This window comes from Botryllus schlosseri, chromosome 14, assembly GCF_051294905.1.
Source record: "Botryllus schlosseri isolate E-star chromosome 14, Bs_hap1, whole genome shotgun sequence".
NCBI lineage: Eukaryota > Metazoa > Chordata > Ascidiacea > Stolidobranchia > Styelidae > Botryllus > Botryllus schlosseri.
The window spans coordinates 23,057,022-23,081,223 of NC_137249.1; the positions used below are offsets into that span (position 1 = coordinate 23,057,022).

The window sequence follows — 24,202 nt, forward strand, 5'->3', positions numbered from 1 at the left end:
CAATTACAATTACTCAATGCTAAAAATATCAAATTACAATTACAATTACTGTTAAACATGTAATAAATTACAATTCTAATTACAATTACATTGGTTCGAATTTACATTTTCACTTTCTCGGAAACTGTTAGATTGCATTTGATGAGCATTGGGTCGCGAAAAGTTTCTGGCCCCAGTGAATTTGGTCAAGAGGTAAGATTAGGATAAAATCTCTACAAATGCGTGATCAAGTTTGATGAAGCCTTGGTTGGAAACTTGATTTTTTATTACTATTATTGCAGCAAGCCTGGAAGCCTGGTCAGATATTAAGACAAACTTTGACCGTTGTGTAGGAAATGGTTCAGCACAGGTTTCAGAAGAGTTTATTTGCTGTTCATCCAATTCTGAAATAAAAATATTTAGTTTAGACCACTGGTTCTCTAACTTTTCTAAACACGCCCCCCTTCATGATAGTGAATATTTCATGTCGACCCGTTCGTCATAGCCAACAATGAAATCAAAGTTAGCAATCCTTACATATAGTTTGAGTTATGGGAGAGTAACCATTGGAAATAACTGGGGGGAGGTAGAATAAAACAGATTACCCAAATTATCTCCCTAAATAACAAAAGAACAAAACACTAACGTCATGTTAACTTGAAAATTTAGAACCTTTTTAGTCATATTTTCAAGCATAATGAATTGTCATGTGTTAATGTTATTACAGTATTGATTGTTTAATTATTATGACTGATATACTACACATACGCGTCATAATTGGCTACGCATATATTAAGCCAAGACCCTCTACCCTAGCTGGAATAGAGTTTCAATTTCGTGCTGAATAAGGACCTATGTTGCCTTTGGATCATAGCTTATACGAATATATAAAAAAGCTTTAGACACCAATACAGAGTAATAAATCAAAGGAAAACACCGGAACACAACAATAGAAATATATTTGACCCTAGTCTTCGAATGACAGTCCTTTTGTGGTCATCTATCGGCATATTGTTGGTATATGTTATATGGATGTATATTGGGCAGTAAAGGCCTCAACATTTATATGTTGAAACATACCTTGGAGTGTTAATCAAGTTGTAAATTGTGCATGCTGGATGGGAATGCATAAACTCGTGTTATAATTTGAAGTGTGCTACATGTGTATCATTTATAATCGAGTTTATCAGTAATTAGACCTGTTTAGCCGTGCAATTAAGCTATTGGAGTATTTGGTTGTATTAAGGTAATATCACGTACGGAATACACATAATGAGAAATTAATTAATTACTGGACCGTACAAGGTCGCTGTTGACTGCTGTCAGGCTTTGAAGTTGAACATCTGGTACATTCTACAGAAGAAGCAAACGAACCGAGAGTGAAATCCTTGCCCGAAGTTCATCTAAAGACTGTTGCAAACTGCCCAATCCATCATTGAGTGATGTTCAGTACAGCTGTGAAAATTACTTCTTGAACCCAAGGCATCTCTTTTTTCATCTCTCTCATATTGGTGGCCAGTACGGACTTCTGAAGTACCAGTTTTTCAACGTACATGCCCTGTCAAACGTCACAGTGGGGACCAATCTTGATTTTCTTCGAAGGAGTAGTATTAGTGATCATCCCAGCTATACTTGGACGGTATCACAAACGCTGTTGTCGTCGATAGAAATAGTGTTCCAGTGTCCTATGCCTTCAGTATATGAAAGAGACAGCACTCCAAATGATGAAGCCAAATCCAATCAATACATTGGCTCATCAGTTCTCCTCGCCATGTGACTCTCGGCAAGCAAATGTTATGTGCGAGAAACCTACATGCGAATTTTATTACGACAACAGACCAATGACGAGTGGTTCAACGGACAGACAGGAAATGCCGCAAAAGCAGTTCCAATTAACTGGACGTTATCTGGCCATCGTCGATAATTCAAAACAATGCCAATCCGGGCTTAGGACTGAACATGAACTTTGCGACCATTGGCAATTGGAAGGAATCAATATGAAGTATTCATTGACTCGGAAGGACCGGGCCGCTATTTGCGATATCAGTATTCGCCAGGGATGGTCAGTGACGGATTATTCCCACCTTTAGGACAAGGCCTAGATTCCAATATTAAAGTGGTAACATTGTAAATATCTTTACGAAATTTAATTTATCTGTTTTCAAGGTCGTATAAAAGTAATAGGATTAAGTTGTAGTGTTAATCGAGGTACAGCAGAAAAATCACGCGATTTTTAAAATATGATGACATTGGGTAGAACTATGGTGTACAAGTAGAAAATAAATTGGAAAACAGTAGTTGCGTGCGAACCTTCTGGTAAACTTAATTTTATATGAAGATATAATCTCTGGAATTATTTTTCGAATAAATGTCATATCAATGAAAGAGAGTAGGCTACGTATAGGTGCGATAGGTAACTTAATATCAAGCAATATTGTAGGTTATGTCGTGACCAATAACCTAATGCACGGAACTGATACGATAATCAACTTTAATCTCTTGAAGTGCTTTTGCAGTATGTCGTAGGTTATATTATATTGCACAACTCGAACGATAGTTAGATTTGCAAATTATGTTTGGCACGTTGAGACATAAATAAAATAGGTGTTTTGAGATTATTTGCAGAAGTGACGAAGGTAGTTTGACGAAATTCACAACATAAAAAAATATTCGATATCTGTTCTATAATAGATAGAGTTACGTTCACACCAAGGAATTGTTATCCAGATTATCCGTATAATCCATGTTATCAATGTAGTGTTGGTTATAGGCGCGTTATTTTTTAGTCCTCGACTTTGCGGGTGAAATCGTTATGGTGATTTAGGTGTAGCATCCTTATCACGGTGTCACATTAAAAGAATTACAAAAATGCACCTATTATTGGCGTAACTGCTAATATTATGACAATAGTACACGATGTGGGCTGTTAAATTTAAATCTGCAAACAACGATTTACTTGTTAAATTAGGTACAGCCATCTTATGTCCCCCTTTTAAACAACTTATTTTGATGACATTTTCTCCAGAATTCAGTTTTGCATCTTGTCGTGGGAAGTCGCTACGATGATGTGCTGAATCGTCACAAATCACTTCTTATAAATAACTATGATTCATCCTTGAATATTTTTTGTCCTGGAAAATACCATGAACAATCATCGCGGTTTACAGAAAGTCGGTTACACTTACAAGCACATAGACCGAACCTCATTCTATAGCATATAGACACAATTGCTCATTTTGATGGAAGCGGGGGGAGAATTGATAACCTCAGCCCTCAGGTGAGCCAAGCAAAAATCGATCACGATATTCTACAGTCAAAAAGTCACAGCAAGCGAAGGTTAAAATAAATGTATTTCAGTATTTATTACAGCGTCATTATGACAGCCATGTGAAGCGTGAAACGGTTGGCAAAGGCAAAATGTGCAAAATCGACTAAGCCAACCGGTTGGTAAGTACTGCGTATATATATGCACGAATGGGTGTGCCAAAATAATTACCCGGTAAAGTGGAATGTGGTCGCACGAAGTGTGTTAAAGTCTGTCAAGAATGCGACAGCACCACTTTCCAGCGCAGTAACCGATAATGCTGTGTTGCTTAGTTTTTGCACAGTTGTCGGGGAGTTCTGGTAACATTAGGACGCAACAAATTTCAGAAAAGAGGCCGTCGAAGAGAATTCGTGAACGAGCACGTGTCAAGTTATGGGATCCGATGTCGTTTCGCATCCTAGTCATGGGCAAAATTAATGGCGAAAGGTATGTTGATATATTTCCCATACCTCCTCATAAGACGTGGAGATAGAGCGTGGGCGCGCGCCAAATCTAGGGATTTGCGGTATAAGGGCACTTCCCGCCTCATCCTTACCAATACAAACACTCACAATTAAAGGTGTACTAAACGATTATGAAATATTGGCTGACGATCGACAGCGATGGCGATGTTCTTTGCAAGCTGAATGGGCCCAGATCAGAAAGCTGTGGGACGCGATAAAAACATACGGGATAAAACATAGTCAATTCCCAGTGGCAATAACTTCGAAGTTGCGTGCAATAGAGAGAATGTCGGTTTAGTAATTTTATTTAATTAGAAGCAGTTTCAAGAAATGTGCTGACTTGCCCTGAGGGAGTTATGTCAAAATCATACATGACATCATAACATCTTAGGAGCGATTCTATTTAATCGGAAGTGAATATTGTAAAAATAGATTGACGTATCCGTGCCCTCGGGATAAAAATCGCAGATCTACGTGCCAATAACATTATTAAACAACAAAAATATCAAGCGCCTCGAGGGAATGCTTATAATGTTTCACCCGATACCTGATCATGTTTCACTGGTAACCCCTTTTCTAAGTGTCTTCCGGAGAAATGAGTTAGGGTGAAAAAATAAATAGATCCCCAATATCTGATGAACAACTGAATTCGGAAACAAACCCTTCTGCAGCTCGCTTGCTGTTCATCTTCATCTCATCCAGGATCCAGCAGTAATCACATCACTATAGAAATTTTACTTACCGTGTGTTGCTTACGCATTTCAGCGACGTGACCGGTATCAGCGGTTTCAACGTTGTGATTTATTGTCGGAATCAGCCTAGGCTTGATCCATAGCAGTAGACGCAATTGGCTAAGGAAATGTTATCGAAGCAGTTTTTTCGGTGAATGTATGGTGTCTTGAACCTTTATTGACGACAACCTGGTACCCGTATGCAGGTGGCCTCGCATTCGGCGGGCCATATATCGTGGCGATCAACATTGGCACTTATTTAACCGACCTTTGGATGACATGTGACGTTACTAGTAACGTCCTAAATAGTTTACATGCGCCCGTGAATATCAGATCGACTGCCATCCCTGTTTTAACTTCTAGAGAGTGTTATCAGGTATCGTGCACGGCCCACAGTTCAAAAATATGGCGGAAATTAATGATCTTGACAGTTTTGTGGTATTTGTGGTTTTTCAGTAAATTATTGTTTATAATGTGGTGATTGTGCCCGTCGCCCATGTTAGAGAACATAACATTGTAATAACGTGTAGATTTGTCGGACGTGGCTGTTGAACTGCGTTGTCTTCTTTGATCTCGTTGTTGATGTCATACTGCCTAAGGTAGGCCTAGGTATTTGGTGAGGTGGCTCGCGCCCAATTGGAATTGACGAGGCCGCACTGGAGTATTACACCACTGAGCAATTCCTTGGTAGATGGGGTACTGCAGATATGCAAGATGTACTTTGTATGCCCGGTGTCAAACAACTGAAGTTGCGATGTCAGAATATTCAATCTAAATGGTACAATCAATTCCTGTGACTTTATCATTATGTAATAATGATTTCCAGACCGGACATTTCTAAACGGAGTTCAAAGATGAATGTGCTCCGATGAATCTTGCGTCAGAAGTTACTAATAATATGCTTTTATGGCTAGTTAGCTTACAATAATACGGCCTGCCACAGTACAATAAATCTGTACATCAATTTCACTTCATTGCGAGTTCATTGCATACCCTTTCCAACGGCAAATGACATATGACGCTGCCGAAATACTTGGTTGCTTCAGCATTATTTTGGTTGCTGTTGGCCGTGAGTTGTAGTAGCCAGTAGGAAAGCCAACCTTTTCCGCAAGCGTTTTCGATTGGTACATGCTTACTTCATACGCGCGACTACGTCTGATCAGGGTCAGATAAAGAGCTTTGTAGCTAAGTAGCCGACGTATAGTTAGATTATGCGCATATATTTTTAGCGGTAAAACTAAACTTCAGAGGCGGTCGGTGGCGAAGTGCTTCATCTAACATGTCCATGGCGTGTCCTAATCTGGAAGAGTGGAATTTTTTTTAAATTTTGGAGCTGTTTTAGCGTACCCCTTTTTGAAACTTTCTGGACTAAGACATGAGATACATATTCTGCTTTTAGAAGTAGTAGTTATATTTCACTTTCAATTCCCAGTATCATATATTTTAAGTTATAGTTATTATCAGTTCTTTTGTCCGGAAAACATACGTGTTGAAGTATAAAAGCAAGTGTAGTAATGCCTTTAACTTCCGGAAATAAAGCTACACAATATGGCATTTTTACGGTCCACCATGTTTTATATTAACGTTTACTAATCGTGCAAGGTGTTTACACCGTATCCGATACAACTACTACGTATTTCTTCGACTAGACTACCACCCTTGTAATATGGGGGGGTGGCGCCATACCATGCTATTTTCCAAAACGCGTGGTTGGAGAAAACAGAGGATTAGTGTCGCATTTCCTTATCAATACTATCATTTTCACACCATGATGGGGACGAATGCTTATGCTATCGAAAATTGGATATACCTGCTGGTATGCATCAATATGAATCAAGCTCGTCACCTATCACATAGCTCAATTTGCACCTTTTTATAATCCTTCCAATCAGGATCGTTTTCACAACTACTTACTTACTTGAGTACTTCTAAAGTCAGTCAATTATACTTCTACTTGAAGTAGTTTTAGGTTGCTCATGAAAGAAGTACTTCTACTTGTACTTGAGTAGATTTTTTTCGTCGCTACTTCTACTTCTACTTGAGTAGCTTTCTTGACTGCTTTGACCACCTCTGTATAACGATGCAGTTGAATGGCACATAAGTTGGTAAGCCCCGTATAGGCTGGAGGCTCGATGTATCAGTAACATCAAAGGCATCACAGAAACATACCTTACTAGCAGAAGTCGTTAATTTTTGTAGTGAAATACGAGATCGCTTCATGTTCCTGAGCAGTTAAGCAGTATACACACCGCCAAATATGCGTGCTCAATAAGCATAGAAAACTCGCGGTCATGCCTTTACTACCGTTCATAATAGCCGAGAATTCGGGCAGAAAGGCTACTTTGCAATTTCCTATTAACATCCGCTCGACTGAGGACACAACCGACAACCGGGTATCCGTAAGCAGGTGGACTCGCACTCGGCGAGCCATGCTTATACCATGATCTTTGACTGAATTCAAATTCGTGCGTTTTCTGAATCCTTTCTTGCGTCAGTTGGTGCATGGTAGCCGGAGAAAATTTGTGTTGGCTGCTGAATAGCTGGGAGTGCATATAGAACTCTTTTGCTGTGATTTGGTCTGTGAAATTATTATACAAATGAGTTGAATTCATGCCGATATTGGGTGTGGAAAGGAACTATTGCGTAATTGGAGAGGGTAATTTTTACCCGTATAGTAAGATGGAACTCTATATTACCTGGCTAAAATTCTTGTAGGGATTGTGTAATTGAAGAATAGCGGTGCTAAAATGAAGGAACTTGGAACGGTGGATTTAATACCTAAGCATGAATCCACGAACTGGGACAATCTACGGAGTATTTATTACTCCATGGACAGTTGGGATTTAGGAACCTATGAAACGTGGGACGAGAGAATGGACCTTAAAAACCACGTGTGGGATATGATTTCAGACCGAAATGATTGGTGTAAAAGACGCGAAGATGGGCTCTTGACAAGGGTGTCATTGTACGATGAAATATCCCAGAGAACATTGGATATAATGTGCTATATATTGGATGATATTTTGGAACTAAGAAGCATTGATTCATATGATGCAGGCAGGCGCATAATGATTTACGAACTAATTCAGGGCGTGGATATTAAGGCGACGGACATAAAAGTTTCGAAGAATTGTTACAAAACACTCCATAGCTGCAACACGCAGGAAGGGGTCGAAGAATGGTCATGTCAACACGATCTTGGTATAATAGGTCATTCAATGGTAGATCACGGACGGATTGCCAAGATAAGAGCATTGACTTTGCGCCCTGCACCTGTAGAAGGAGCAAGTGTTGATATTGATGCGATGGTACCTCAAAACATTTTGTACATTGGCCCGCGCGATTGTATATGTGATAGTGAATGTGACTGTATACGAATAGGAACGCCATATGAGTTGAGATGATATCTGCAATCGGTATCAAGGTTTGGATCGCTTGAAGCAGGAATGCTTGATGTTTAAAATTAAGACCAGAACTCGCCTGAGGTTTGGAATTTGAAAATTAAAATAACGTGTGACATTTTTAGGTCTGGAAATCATAATGTGACCAGTGTTGGTCCAGATTAGTTGTACTGGGCCATGGATAGTGTCCTGAATGAATTAACCTTGTGTACAGATTGAGTGCTGTGTGATAAATAGTCTTATATTATGACTTGAGTCAGGGTTTGACTCGGTTTAATTTGAGTCACCCTTTTTCTCGTGGTTTAGTTTGTCTTGACCGGATTTCGAAGATGTGGGTCGATGCTTGACTGGATCGCGGCGCCTGGTGTGCTTTCTGAATTGTGTACCCTGTGAGGAACAGTCCATCATTGAATGATCGCGCGCTTATTGTATCACAAATGAGTTGAATTACCTTGTCTACATAGTGATAAAGTGATATAGTCTACTGGTAAGGTGCCTTGATTCTATAAGAGGCTAATTCACTCAATGGACTGGTAGTGTTTAGACTGCCAGACAAGCCGGGACAACTGAATTGATAAGGCTAGCGGATAGGGAATTAGGACAAGCGTAATAATTCGGCATCCCTATCCAGCTCAACTTAACGGAAGAAGAATTTGAGTCAGAATACGGTTTAACTGGGGAATAGCTCTGAAGTATAGAAGCTGTATTCTTGTATTTGATTTATTATATACACGGATTTATTATACCGATACACAAAATTTATGTTAAGTTCCAGAAAGTAAAGGACATTGTATTGTGATTGAATCGCCAAGTGTGACCCTGAAATAACATCTCGGGGACTACGGATAGTTCAATAACTCGAATGCAATCCGCGCAATTTCCACCTTATATACAAAAATGAATTTTCGAATAAGTATAGAACATGTATTGTCTTCAGTGAAAGTCTGCTTTACATTTATTGTCTGTTACACAGTGTGTTCATTTTAAATCGCAGGGTACAAATGGAATTAGGTACGCACATTGCAGTGAATGATTTGTTTTAACGCCACATTCATTTACGAGACTAGTGTGGACCAATTGCGATCGCTCGTCAACCCAAAAAATCGTCATAAGAAGGAGAAGATAGTAGAATAAACGGATAACATTCCCAGACCCCCTGCCCCGTGAAAAATCACCCTATTTTCAATATGAAAAGTTTTGCTAAACTATTAATTATATTTGAGCTTCCGATTTGATTATATTTTTTTCTCTCTTTATTTAGTCCTCACTATTGTCCGCTTTGCTAGATATTAGTGATATATCTACGAGACATTTTTAAGTTGTTTTTAATTGCTGCTTATATATTATGTGTAAATATATTATTTTTGAACCCCGATCATGACGAACGCAGAATGTCCCGAGGATCTTAAATAGATATGAAATTTACTATTATTTACTATATCTAAACCGCAAACCATATCTGTAAATAATATTGCACATTTATGTGGAAGACGGGCTCCCATCCCTACCTTTCGGCACCCCTTTCACTCGATGGATACCAATGGCACCGCTTGGCACTTACCAAATGGTAAGAGGTGTTTTCTTTTTGAGTGTCCGACGGTTTATGTTAATGGGGAAAATTAGGCCTATCAGGTGCTCACGTGATGGAGTAATGTAAATAAATGATGAGCACGTCTCTCGGCACTTCCTATGCAGTGTAATACTTTGGTTAACTATGGGAAGACCTCGCCTCCCATTTGACACGTTGTAAGTGTGCTGGAAGGAATGTGACCGTTGACAATCCCTGGGGGAAGGCTGGGGTGGAGAGATATATTAAATTGTGTATATACGCGCATTGCATCATAGTATAATACCCACTAAGAAAAAAATCCTAAAAATGAAAACCCATTGCGAACAAAATTATAAAATCAATAGATTCTAAAACATGTACATAATATATATATAAAAAAAAATTTACGAAAGCGAAAACCAAAGATAAAAAGTTATACGGAGTATAAAATCATTTTCAAAAAAAAAATTATAAAACAATAAAAAATTGCCTTTGTGGGGGGCAATAGGTTTCTAAATTTTTACTAGGTTGCTTCGTTTTGGGCGCTATCAGTGGCTGTTTATTTATTCAGCCGGTGTTGCGCTCAAATGTGAGCTGGCGAGAACTGTCACCGCACATGATACATGCAGCAGGTTGACCGCCAGAGTGCTACTGCATGAATTGTGCAACGCAAAAATTCAACTCGTGTTAAAAGTAACATGAGGAAGTAGTTGAAATGGGCACGCGACCAGTGTCATGTGTACCATGAGGAAGTAGTTGGATTGGACTTGGGCTCGGACCCCAATGAGAATGCTTGACAAACCGAAAGGTGTCAAACTTCCCGGCTATGCGAATTTGATATAGAAATGAATATTATAACCGGAATTATTAGGCCTATAACATTAGGAATACCTCAGGCCAGTACTGCTAATATAAAGACCTTAGAAAAGTAACCCATGGTTGCACTTGTCCACACATTCGTTTTTCGAAACAGATGTGTCGATGATTGAGTATGACATTAGAATAAGACCCGCCTTGTTTGCACATTCGTTTTACGAAATGGATGTGTCTGACGAGTGCACTTATGGCACCCTGATCAGTACATGCATGCGAATTATTGTATTGTGGCAACGTTACGATAGCAAATGACGCGATATTCTGATATGTGTCTGTTTTAATGTCCTCTCTGTGCGCATCGAGTGTATCTAAAAGTTGTATGACAAGAAGAGCGTCTGGAAATCATGCCGAGAATTTAATGACCTGCTCTCAATAAGACCATAATAAGACTGGGTGGAGTGATGAAATGGCATGAGGGTATTGAGATGAACTGGACATTCTTTTGGCAATAATGAATGACTTGGTGGTACCAACTCTTACATTACTATTCGACAATCCCGAAAAACTGCTCCCCTCGATAGAATCTAGGGCTTAATGAAGTCAAATGAACGAGATGAGAAGAAATCCGGCACTATCAATCACTGCTCAGCAAGGACCAGTGAACCAAAGGTTGGAACGTGCCAAACAATGCCCGCAAGAAGTCGCGTTGAAGACAGCGGAGAAAGGAGACGACAAAGACGGCTGCAAAATCAAGGAAATTTACGCAGAAGAATCGTTTCATTATCAAGGGAGTTGAAGAAATCGGGTTCGAAATAGATGCACGAGACGAAGTACCCAAACGTACGGTTGCCAAATATGTCCTGAACATACCATGATGGAGATCGGAGAAGATACGTTTGACGAACAACGACATTAATCAATCTGCGGCATGATAACGAGACGCGTGAGTCATAACAGGACATTGATATTTTCATGAGAGGGTGACTTTAGGCCCATTTACATGACGTCTTAAGTCAGCTTCGAAGCCGACTCGTCGATCCGACTCTCTCGTATTCGAGGAAGAGAAAAAGGCAAACTGCTTCAAGTCGACTCGAGCCTCAAGCTGTTGTGTAAAGTGGTTTACGATCGGCTTGAGCTCTCGTAACTTTTGTTGTTCGCTGAAGATGCTTATTGCTGTGGGGGAACTAGGCTTGTTGATTCATATAATTCCCGTTTCTTGTAGCGAAATTGGAAAAGTATGTTGACTGAGAGTGAAATTATGAGGATTCTGTATGTTATTAAGTATGTTTATGATGCGATTCATGAAATTTTACTGGAACAAAAGAGGCATCAACCCCCCAGGATTATGGATTCCTCAACAGACAACCGTACCGGAAGAGTATGGATGCATCCAAGGTTTGTCTAGATTCGTATTTACGACATCTAATAAACACCAGAACTTTATTGTATAGTATCCTGACAATTTACAGCGTACTGTTGTGATAGTATGGCTATACTTTAGATACGGGGAATATTGGGAAAAAGATGTTGCTGAATACAACAACGCTCAATGGATTGAAAATTTTCGGTTGACGAAGGAGACTTTTATGGAATTATTGAACCTAATTTACGAAGATATGAGGCCAGGTAGTGTGATAATATCTTAATCGTAAATCTATCTATAGACTGAGTTCGCCAACGTCTAGCAAAATGTTTAATATCATCAGATGATGTGACAGTGAGGAAACCAATACCCACAGACAAAAGAACCGCCATCGCAATTTATATGCTAGCATCCTCTGCTGAGTACCGTACTGTTGCACACATTTTTGGAGTAAGCAAGTCGTCGGTTTGCAGGTGCCTTAAACGGTAATTTGGAATTTTCTTGATTGATGTATATATAGTCAGCTGTCAAACTAATCTGTATTTTTGTTATAAGATTCTGTCAGGCAATAAACAAGCAACTCCATGTTTTCATTTCGTGGCCAAAGCCAGAAGAGGCTGAAGAAATCGCAATGCGGATACAGAGACATCACCACTTTCCTCAGGTTCACAAGAATTCATTGAAAATCTGCATTGTTGCTCAGTAATATGCCTAATGCCTACACATCTTTCATGATAGGTTGTGGGATGTATCGACGGAACCCACATTCCAGTGACGGCGCCATGTGAGGGCAAAAAGGATTATACGAACCGAAAAGGCTGGGATTCAATAATTTTGCAAGCAGTTGTCGATGATCGGTATAAGTATGTATGAAGAATATGTCAAAAATTGATATTAATAGACTATATAAGGACATATAAAAATTTAAGGTTTAGAGACATAAATGTGAAATGGCCTGGCAGTACCCACGATGCAGCCGTCTTCACCGAATCAGGCGTATTCAAGCATCACGACAAGTTACCAAAGGTTTGGAAAACATTGCGACTTTATTTCCCTGAACATGTGATACGAATTTTTTCATCTTTTTTTAGGCATCTATCTGGTTGAATGGAGTGGAAATTCCTCAACTGATACTCGGAGATCCGGCATACCCACTTCTGCCATGGCTTATCAAGCCATTCATCGGGTTTGGCTTGCCCCCTGATCGAGAGTCTTTCAACGTGTACCATTCCAGTGTTCGCATATGTGTTGAGAATGCTTTTGGAAGGCTGAAGGCACGGTGGCGAATATTAGGAAAGAAAATTGGTGCATCAATTGACATGGTACCTGAAATTGTGTCAACATGCTGTGCTATGCACAATTTGTGTGAAAAGAATGCAATCGCTATACCTCAACAGATTGACCGAAACCACTGCTTTCCTCAACCGCCAACACATTCTCTTTCACAAAGCGAAAACCAGCATAATGATGGCGCTAGGGTTCGCCAGGCAATAGTTCAGCACTTGGCTGACACGCAGCCTCTGCGAATGTCTTTTCGCGGGTAATAAGATATGGATTCAATTTTCGGTGAATACAGTTGCATAATTTGAATACAAATGTGTATTCGCGAGGAACGTGTAATGCAGGAAATAGGAGTGTCTAGTTGGTAGGCATTCTAGTTGGCAAACACAGTAGTAGCTGGCCCTTTGCAGCTAGGTGCAGGATATTGCTAAACTTATCAGTATCACAATTTTAGCAAGAGCCAATGTACTAGTACCACAAGATGAACTCCATGAATTTTATTAACTCCAAGCTTAGCATTCAACTTTCATCATTGTTGATAGAATCATCCATCTCCACATGTACCACCACAGGTGGTGAATGACTTTCATTTCTATTTCTATGTACAGCTCCTACATCTTGTCTCATCAGTATTCTGAGCGATTCCATCAAGGTCTCATTCATCTTGTTAACTAGCTGTTCTTTGCAAATTCGATCCTTCTCGCACTGCTCAGTGAATGCATTGATGTATTTTTGCCATCCATCATCGTCTGAAAACGAAAAGTGCTCCATTATACACATCAAAATATCCAAATTAATTGTACATTACCTTTTTTTCTCTTATGCTGGCGAATATTTCTCTCATCTAAAAAATTATTTTATCATTGTCAATTTCCTATACCAAAATGGTACTTGTGTACTTTGCACCTGCTCTTCGCTTCCTAGTTCTAAGCATGCCAGTCTCAGTCTCATCTGCTTCGTCTGCAGTTTCACAACTAACGTTGAAAAGGGTGGCGGTTGACTGAGGCGACGATGTCGATGTTGTCGCAGTCTCTTCACTGGTCACTAGAAATATAGTCAATCGTAAAGATGAAATACAATGATGTAAATGATGTATGAACTAATATAACATACAATATGAGTTATCAGCAGCAGCAGCATCATCATCATCGACGGAGAGCAGTTCATCCGGTGTTGCATCTAAAATGACAAGAACTAGTTAGTTCCAGAATTTATGTCACTGACAAATCTGTATCATACCAAACTGCTGGCACATGGTGTCCACCATTGTCAAATCTCCTTGAAAAGCCTTGAATTCAATAATAGGCATGATGTATGACAGCATAAAAACAGTTCAATGATCATGAAAAATGGAAGCAAATCACATATCACTGCAGACAAGATCACAAATGGCCTACTGCTTAACATATAACAACTGTTTACTTTGGTTCGTGGTCTCTGTGACAAAAAGGCTATGCATTTTATCGTAGAAAATCCAGGTCACTGCACCGGCTCCTGACTTCGACGCTACCTTCAATTTGCTGTAGTAAATATTCTTCATATTTTTCCACTTCGTAGATATCTGTTTCCTGAATTCATATTGCAATATTTCTCACTATCTCGGTATTTTTTCACATTATGCAATATACATAAACCGAATTGACAGACACTATCAGAAGTATTACAGTTGTATAGCTATCTATATATAAAGGTGGTGCGGTGAGGTAGTCTATCTGCAGTGAGAAGGCAAGATCTCGGTGGAAATGTTACTAAAAGTCGTAATTTCAATACAACTACAGTAAAATGCTCAAAAAACTAACCAGTCTCTTTCTATATTTCTCTTCATGAATTCTTCAGTAACACTTTGGTAGTATTGCTGATTCCTTCCTCGACAACCATCTATCTTGTTGAATATATTCTTCTCCTCGATTATATCAAGAAAAAAAAAAGTTTCTACATCGGGCCACACACCTGGTCGTGCTACTTTGCTCATGCTATTTGCAAAACGCAACCACTTTCTCCAATTCACAAATGCAATGCACCGTTCGAAAATATTTGGTAACGGCGTAACAAAACAGTGGAGTAAAGGATCATGTAAACTGCGCGCTTCAGCGAGTCAGCTCGGAGATGAGGCGTGACGTCACCGGAGACGGCTTGAACTTCAAGTCGAATCGAGCATGTAACCAGGCCTTCTGATGTATTATTGTATAGTTACGCCATTTTGTTCAAGCACTGCCTTTACTGTATCTTTGATCAATACCATCAGGTTGCTTTAAAATGCCGCTAACATTTTATGTCGTAGAGATGTGTATGGGTTAGTGAACATTTATTATGTGAATAATTGGTTGTTACTACAGTAATATGATAGCTAGTACTGTGCCTGAAGTCTCTAATAATGCGTTATATACCGACCACGACCTATATTAGTGTCGGGACTCTTCATCCTAGCGGGATAGAAGTTTAGGATTAGAAATGGTTAGGGATTTCTTCAGAAACCCGTAAAAGGGACCCTGGGTATCTAACAGTGTTCGAATAAGCAACACCTTGTTGAGGGTAGTATCATCAAGTGCACTTTAATTGGCATACGGCCATGTTAATCGGGTCAACGATACAAAGTCCTTAATGTTGGAACCTCCCGGGGTTATGCGTTATAACTAGCTACGCACCATTAGACTAAGCTAGGAACCTCTACCTTATTGGAGCATGTGTAGAGTTAGAGATTCGTGGTAAATCAGATCCATTGTCTGTGAGACACGGTACATACGAATGAATAAAAAGCTTATACACACCCATACTAAAGGAACCCTGAGATATAACAGAAAACATTAGTTCGTGCATGACTATTGTGATTGAATGGTGTACAATGTAGCGATATGTCATAAATGAACTTTACGGCAGGACAGGCCGTCACATGCATTATATGTGTAAACCAACCTTGGAGCTGCTTTACGGCAGGACAGGCCGTCACATGCATTATATGTGTAAACAAACCTATGAGCTATTTTTCGGCAGGAAAGGCCTTCACATTAATTATGTGTTAACAAACCCTGAAAGATACCACTTCGGCAGGAAAGGCCGTCGCATAGTTTATATGCGAAAACAAACCTTGGAGTATTTAAAATACATTTAATCGTGCATGAATATGCATAGGTTTAAGCTTTATCTTGTGTTATAATTGATGGATATTCTATATGCCAATATTAACCGAGTTTTGCTTAGATACCTCATTCTGTCTGCATGATAATGATTGGAGTATTTGGTTGTATTAAGCCTTAATTACACGTTATATAAGGCTAGTTTAGAACTCTGGACCTAAGGGTAATTGTCTGATGCTGAAAGATACCACTACTGCAACTACTGCTACTTCAATCAACATCCACGGACGTCGTTTGGACAGTACAGTGCAATAAAAGTTCAATTCTTCGCCGTGAAGTGATCCGAACCAAGTGTAGACGACTCGCATAACAATCGTTATGGAGCTGCACTATAATGACACAAATGGAGGCACCACTGGGATACTTCCGGTGTAAAAACATTGACCTTTTGATGTACTCAAAGACGACCCTCGTGAGAGTTGTGCTCCGTGTGACGGTAGTCACTTCTGTTATATCTCTGCTTATAACATTGGCATCGATCTACATACACCTCGCGCCGGTATTCTATCCTACGAGGACTCCTGAAGGTCTCTCTGACGACGTCACTACAACGACCGAACTACTACCTGTCCCACCTAACGGATTTGCTGTGGTAATCACCAACAGAACTGACCCGGTTATCTTCGGAAGACATTCCGTACCCACGACGCAAGGACGAGTGATCGGGGACAACACAACCACGTCCGTGAGTAATTTACCTCAGAACGGTACTTACCCTGGCCAGTAAAAGACACGGAACTAATATACAGACAATCAAAATTTACATAAATTATGCGAAGAATGCTAAAATTTTTTAGGAAGAAGAAAAAGAAGCTGTCAGAGGCGGCTGACGAGCTCGAGCAGGGTATCAAGCTGCTGAAAGCAACGCAAAAACGCCATGAAGACGTCAGACAACATGAAAGACAGCGGGCAAAAGACAAGGCTGATCAAACAAAGGTACTAAAAGAAGTCAAATCAACTCTGCCCGAGACAATGAAGGGGCTGGGAAAGGCCAAGAAAGAAGTCAGGCGAGCTTAAGCCGACCTCAAAGCAGTATGCGATGCCACTTCGAAGGTTAGCGGGAAAGTCTCTACCGAGGTACTAAATGAAATTCTTGCTTCAGAGTTCGACCTCGGAAAGTCACATGCGCAAGCTGTAAGGGAAAGAAATCCAACTCCTGTTTTGACTGTACTACCAAACTCACCAGCTTGCGATCCTCCAGCGTACGATCCTCTTGCTGAACAGTCATTACAAGACGTAACGCAAATGCCTACAATGACAATCACGAAAGGCTTAGATTGCCATACGGTAAAGGCTGTATACCCTATGATACCTAATTCAGGACCGACCGCGTTGTTAGGCTCCCGTAAGGGAACGACACCGTGTTTCCATGTGGACGGCGGTGCGCGTGCCAAGCAGAAAAGGGAGTTCCCGGCGAAATACCGAACCCTGTCAGGGTTGAGGGAGACGAATTCCGTGCCGAATCAGATCCTGAAAATGGCCCTCTGGACAAGTATAGAGGCTATCGGGCACGGCAAAACCGCCAGAACCGTCGTAGGGCAGAGGTACACTCTCGGAGGAGAGCAGGAAGTGCGGATGGCGAATCTAGACGTGTGACATTTCTGGAACAGGAGGACCAGCGAAGCGAGGAGGACAATTCAGAGAGTGACGACTTCGATTCTCGAATGGGATGTCTGGCTAAAGAGATAAGAAATTACCAAACGTCACTCCAAGACAGCTACAGCCATGATGATTTTGCTGACGAATATTCTGATGGGGGCCAATCTAACAGCCCCGGGTACCCTAATATGCCTCGTTTTACTTCTACTACAAAAGATAATGGTGTAACGTCTGGGCAACGACGGCCACGACAACAAGCTAGTGTCACAGCCCCGATGATCACCATACCCGTTAAACCCCAATCGGAAAAAGAGATGCTTCAGCTTATGATGGATCCTGGAGATATGCCACTTCTGAAATGGATGGCAAATTCGATGAGACGAATACGTCACGGCCCAGGAAACACGGATGCTGATGTTATTTTGGCAAACGCCATGCAGAGGAAGTTAAGGGATGCTGGCCGCCACAAGCAGGCAACCCAACTGGGGAATTTCTTCAACACAAATTCGGGGGAAACAGAGTGGGCTTCGGTGATGAGATCCCTTTCTTTATCTAACCCCCAGGGCCTGGTAAATGATGAACAGATCATTGGGGATTTCCGTAGAAATTACCGCTGGGAGGACGAACCCCTACCGCTGCTAAATAGCGCCTTGAAACAATTACCCCAACCCGCAAAGATTGTTCATAATGTTTCTCTACCCCTTAATACACCGGATAACCCTCTACAGCCAGACTTCACGGAGTTATTCGGTGGTCGGCTTTTGTACTTGACTGATTCAATAACCGGAACGACATTTTTGGCCGACACGGGAAGCCTACCTAATCTAATTATGAAAAATATCGTAAAAACCATGTATCCAAAGAGCTGGGAGGAACGGCAACCCTTAGATATGAAGTTACGTGGTATAGGGGGCTCCTCCCACGTGGACTCTTTGGTTGCAATTGATTTTGACGAACTACCGGTTCCATTTGCGACCGAGAAAGGAGTCCCTCTCAATGTTATTGGCTTAAAATGGATTGATCAAGTCCAACAATTACCAAGCATAGCTACGCGATTGAAAACCCCGTCTAACCCAAATGGAGAGTTGTCTTTAGTAACACTACATGAGGAGAACCCGTGCGATCAATGGAAGGAAACCGAAGTCGGAAGCAGTATTAGCTACACTGCAACCGACGATGGGTTGATGGATGCTGCAAACCAAGATAGCGTGAAGCGGAAAATTACCGCTGGCGCGAGTACCAAGATGGAAATCGCCACTGGTGCGAACGACGAGTTGAAAATCGCAACTAACGTCACCTAGAACCTAGGGAAAACTGTTGGTGTCGAGACAGGAATGCCTGCTGACACCGTTAATAAAGACGTCGAGCGCGTAATGCCCGCTGGCGTAGATAAGGACCTGCACGAGAAAACTGGTCCCAAAAACTCTCGCGGATGCACTTGTCCGGATAAATGTAAAAATCCGGCCCATAGATGCATGGCGACAGCTACAGCTGACGTCGAGCGTGGAATGCCCGCTGGCGTAAATAAAGACCTGCACGAGAAAACTGGTCCTAAATGCTCTCGTGGATGCACTTGTCCGAATAACTGTAATGATTCGGCCCATAGATGCATGACGACAGCCACAGTTATGAGTACTTTCCCAGAAGGTTCAAACAAAGCAGCTATTGCCGGTCAACCGAATACACGCCCAGTCATGTCCGACAAGGAGTCTGGGGATTTTAAGATGCACGTCACCCCAGAAATAGGGTCCCCGGCGGAAAAGGAGTCCGTCAGCGTGACGGTAGGCGCGGGCACGCGCCGAGATCAGAGGCCTACATCGAAGGACCTCACCCTCTCTCCACCAACACCAAAACCTCGATCATCACGAGGCTCATACCAGCCCATGGCTGGACCAGTTACTGCGTATGTTTTCCATAAAGACACTAACTCAAGCGTCATGACGGAACTTGAAGATATTTGTGTACAATATGTAGCGCTGGCCAAACTCCCGTACAAACCTCCTGACCTGACGACTCCAGAAAATACCATTATTTCTGATGAAGTCTGGAAAGCCGTCTACGCGCCGTTTGCGTCCGAACTCGAGGACCTGCGGGGCCACCTCGGCTCCCCACAAGCCATGGCATACAGATGCGGCATCGAACTTAAGGACCCTTCGACCAAACCATTTGTATCTGGACCTTATAATTTGAAGGGGGAGGGCCAGGCGATGGCATTGAAAGGAGCTCAAGGAAGAGAAGTACTCTCCCTCTTAGATTTGAAGAAAGACAAGTGGAATGGACTACACCGGTTACTGTTGTTAAACCTGTGGACATGCTTTGTAAAACTCAAACTGACGAAAACCTTTAAACGATTGAAATCGATGGTTAAAAGAAGAGGACAAAATGAAAATGTCAAACCAACTGATGCGACTCATGGGAAGCAACGGTTGCAAACTCGTCGCGCGCGAAACCAAACCGACGGAATGACGAAAATCATGGGTGAAACGCCTACAGAAACGCGAGTGCATCCGGTTACCACTAAGGAGGCTCTGCAGAACTTCTCGGATGACGGCGGGAGCGGCATCGGAACGTACTACCGAACTATGGACGACGGCCATAAGGTAGGTACCGAAACGTCCATTTTGTATTCATCAGGAGACGACAAGGACGACATATTCACGAGTAGTGTCGAGCTGATGACCATTACCTTGACGTCAACGACGGTTGACGCATTGCCACTGTCTGGGCAGAAAAACCCAGGGGTGGGAACATCCGTACCTGAATGTTCCCGACTATCAAGACCCACCGTGGAGGAGATGGCCACATAATTCGTTGACTACAACTATACTCAATGGCTGCACGAACTGGTGATGATGGAAGGTGAATATAAGGTAAGAGGATTGTCCTTGATCGATAGGATGAGTATTGAAGGTGCGAAGGTGATACCTACCCTGGAACACGTGGCTGAAGTAGTGGCGGTAATAGGGTTGATTGCTCCGTTGATTGTAACATGGGTAAGTTATATAAAATGTCGTCGACGTAGTACCTTAAGTCGCATGAGGAACATGAGAAGACGAAACGGGGCAGAGCAATGGATGGCGATAAAAGTAATACGAAACACAACAGAGAATGACAGAATTTGAAGGTTAGAGATTGGGTTCTTAAAAATTAGTTGTAAATACAGGATATACCTATTTTGTATAGGGAAGTGGTGAAGTGTGTAGCTGTAACATTGGTAAATCGTTGAATGACTTTGTGATATGTATCAGGCGCACAAAAATAATCCCGACGAAGCATTGGTTGTAATAGGTATCAAGTGAAGTATTTTACGTAATGGGCGTAGACGGAAAAAACTCAAACCTCGTAACTAAAAATACGCTGAGTCAGCACTTTTTTATTGAAAAATTGAGGGAATACAAGGGGCCCATACCTGCTGAGATTATAAGGCAAGAAAAGTGCACATTATGGAGATGTGCGAATTTCTCTATAATGGGAGTAAACGGATAAAACTCAAACCTCGTAACTAGAAATACGCTGAGTCAGCACATTTTCGATGACATTCGAGAGAATGCAGAAAGAAAAAGGCATCTGAAGAAAAGGCGGTACATGGGGGATCATTAATGCACATGGGGATTCATTGTTTGACTCGTGTTCCCTGTGTACGGGAAGTGACGGCGTATAGTTCATGTGATCCGAAACATTTATCACTACATCTAGTCCCTTTCTTTCCCATCTAATTGCGTATATAAATTGATATTTATTCTATGTGTTGTCACTACTTACCGTACTTACTTAACCAGACGCTGCCTGTGATGTCACAGTCGTGCGTTGATTGTTTACTACGAATCTCAGAAAAATCAGTAACGCGTAACGGTAACCTAATGTAAGCTAATACAGTTCGACTTGTTCGCCATTAACAACTGGTCAACTTAGCATGCGGTGCTGATATTTCTAGTTTCCCAAACAATATTATACATCTTAAACTGATATTCGAACTCATCAGTCCTATCCGTGACAACGAATGTAACCAGCGAGACCGGCCGTATAGCCACAGCCTTATAATATAATATAGTCGCTATCTACGATTGTCAGTTGTTTCTTTTACCCTACTATGTACTATACTGAAATTGGTACTGGGGCCAAAAATTTCCGTATGACAGACCCCAGTCTCGCGAACGAGGTTGAATCAGGTCAAATCACCACGAGAATGATATCAGTAACATTCAGTTCCACGTATACATTGGCTGCAGAGATTTTCCAGCTAATCAATTTTGCCAATAGCCTGGTAAACTTTACTAACCAGTAACTGTCGGTAATTTTGCGAAGAAATTCTGGTAACTTGACTTTAGAGCTACTTCGAGGTAATATTACATATCAAAATGTAAAATTACAAGCTGCACACAGTTATTGGCAGCTACCGGTAATTCGTTGCAAAATTTACAGAGTAAATCCCAGTAAATCTACCTGATTTTTTAGAGTGTAGAGAGAAAACGAGCAAAGAATCTTGATTGACCTTTGTACTCAGACATGAGACTTGAGTAATTCTACTTGTACTCTTCCACTCGCCTACTGATTCTGCCTCGCCTGACCTCTGGACACGAGACTTGCGTATATAGTATTTTTTATATTTTCCCTCGAACGACAATGGATCGGCTTTTAATTTCAATGGTATGCACGCCGACGATACGCTCGGCTGTGCAAAGCGACGCCCACGGCCTGTGTCATACTGGAATCGTACTCTGCTTATTGATCGAGATTGTAGCAGGGGAGATGATCTGTTATCGTTATAAATATACGTGTCAACTCGAGTTCTCGAGAATATGAAAAAATACCCATGTAAATAAAGCCCTCGCTATTGTTACGTGTCACAGAGCACGGATCACGTGTCGACAATCGCTCGAAGCCCGTCAACTGGTATTTTGATTTTTTGTTGACTTAAATGGTAAGGAGAAACGATCTGCCAATTGTTATAAACATGTGTGTTATTTCGAGTCATATCGAGAACCAGAAACAATGACGTGTATTAGAAATGTGTATTAGGCGCCCCCGACATAGATTAACTTAAATAAAGTAACATTGTGAATAAAATAAGTAATTAAAAAGAAATAGCTGATTCTCAATTTGGCTTACATCAACGTGTTAATTTCCGATATTACGTACCTAGTAATTGGTGCAAGCAACAACTGCTGTTCCACAGCTTTACCGCTTTCTAGCGTCTTCATATAAGACAGACAGCCCCAACCATACAATGTATTTATGATGGGTTCTTTTTACTGCTTCACGTCTGGTCAAGCGTAATCATACCGGTGTCTGTAAATGATATATAATTTACCGCGGCATATTATTTTTGCATGCTGTATAATTTACATGATGTACAACTTGAATCGATCAGTTGGCGAACTAATGCTTTACCCGTATGTACGATATATATCGATCGCGAGCTCACCACGCACTTGTCGTTCGAGAGCGACTAATTTCTCTATAGTCAATCAGTTGTGTTCGCGTGTACCGTAACATATCCTCAACACTTGTTATACCAACACCTCCACGCATATTTACAATATCATACTAAGGATATATTGCTTCGGCAGCTACGCACCGTCGTTTGAATTCGACTAATTTCGCTGCAGACAATCAGTTGTGCCAGTGGCGTATCCAGGCGGGGGGTTTTAGGGGGTCGGAACCCCCCCTTTTCAAAATCATAAAAATTGATGTCAAATATAGCCTCTAATATTTGCTAATTTATTAGTTTAACATATTCGTTTTTACGTATGAAAAGGCGAATATGGCGTCTTAATGTTATTTAAGGGGACTAACACCCCTACAAAATATCGGAATTATGCGCCGAATTAGTCGAAAGGATAAAATAGGTCATTATAATTTGCTAATTCCATACGAATTCTGCGCTTGTTCAGCTACATTTCAGCTGTGGCAATTGCCGACGTTCTCAACTTTCTTCCCTCGATTTCTCTCTCGCCTTGCTAAAACGAGAGACGCATTTTAGGAAAATCTAATCTAATTGGCCGACGCGATACGTAATTGGAAAGACGAAGTTGTCGGCAATCAACATCGCTCGCGAATTCGCTGCACCTGCTCGCCATGAAATCCTAATTAAGAATTGCACGCGGCGTGTTGATTGATCAGCGAGACGCAGACACGACGGCACCAGTACGACAATGCTATTCTCAAATCCACATTGTATTCGCGATTATTGGCGAGAAATGGCCTAGGATTGACATTCACATTTCAAAATACAAGCCTAGCAATCCACGTTCTGGATTGTTAGGTGGCTTGCTGTCGTCCAAATACAGGCCTATGTTGTCGCTGAACGGGAGAATTGAGTAGGCCTAGTAGTAAAGTTAACCTAATTATATCGGCTGACAAGTTTCTCTGTCGATCAAGTTATTATCCCAGTGTGTACTCTGTATTAGTTGAGTGACTTGCGTGCTTGCAATTAAGGTCTAATTATCTTCGCGCGTACTACACGCTCAGCCGTACGGCTAGTAAAGCCATCGAAAAGCACACATTCGTGTACGACGTACACTGTTCACACCACACCTCTCTGTGGCGATCGCCCTCGTTTATGCTACCGCCCTATTCCG

General features: G+C 41.3%; 1 protein-coding gene and 1 long non-coding RNA gene across 2 annotated transcripts in view; one reads left to right on the top strand and one right to left on the bottom strand.

The window, feature by feature from the left end:
* The first annotated feature begins 544 nt into the window (after positions 1-544).
* Positions 545-24,202, top strand: part of LOC145456251 (uncharacterized) — a 248,805-nt gene continuing 225,147 nt past the window's right edge. Inside the window, exon 1 of the long non-coding RNA XR_013920545.1 lies at positions 545-1,225. This is a non-coding gene — a long non-coding RNA (uncharacterized LOC145456251). The remainder of the gene's footprint in view (positions 1,226-24,202) is intronic.
* On the bottom strand, positions 13,152-14,551 carry LOC145455062 (uncharacterized). The gene is made up of 5 exons (XM_080333016.1): positions 14,128-14,551; positions 14,002-14,067; positions 13,795-13,932; positions 13,697-13,732; positions 13,152-13,637 (listed from the first exon to the last, which is right to left on the bottom strand). The coding sequence occupies exons 1-5, from the start codon at positions 14,210-14,212 to the stop codon at positions 13,408-13,410; spliced, it is 555 nt and encodes a 184-aa protein (XP_080189142.1). The 5' UTR covers positions 14,213-14,551; the 3' UTR covers positions 13,152-13,407.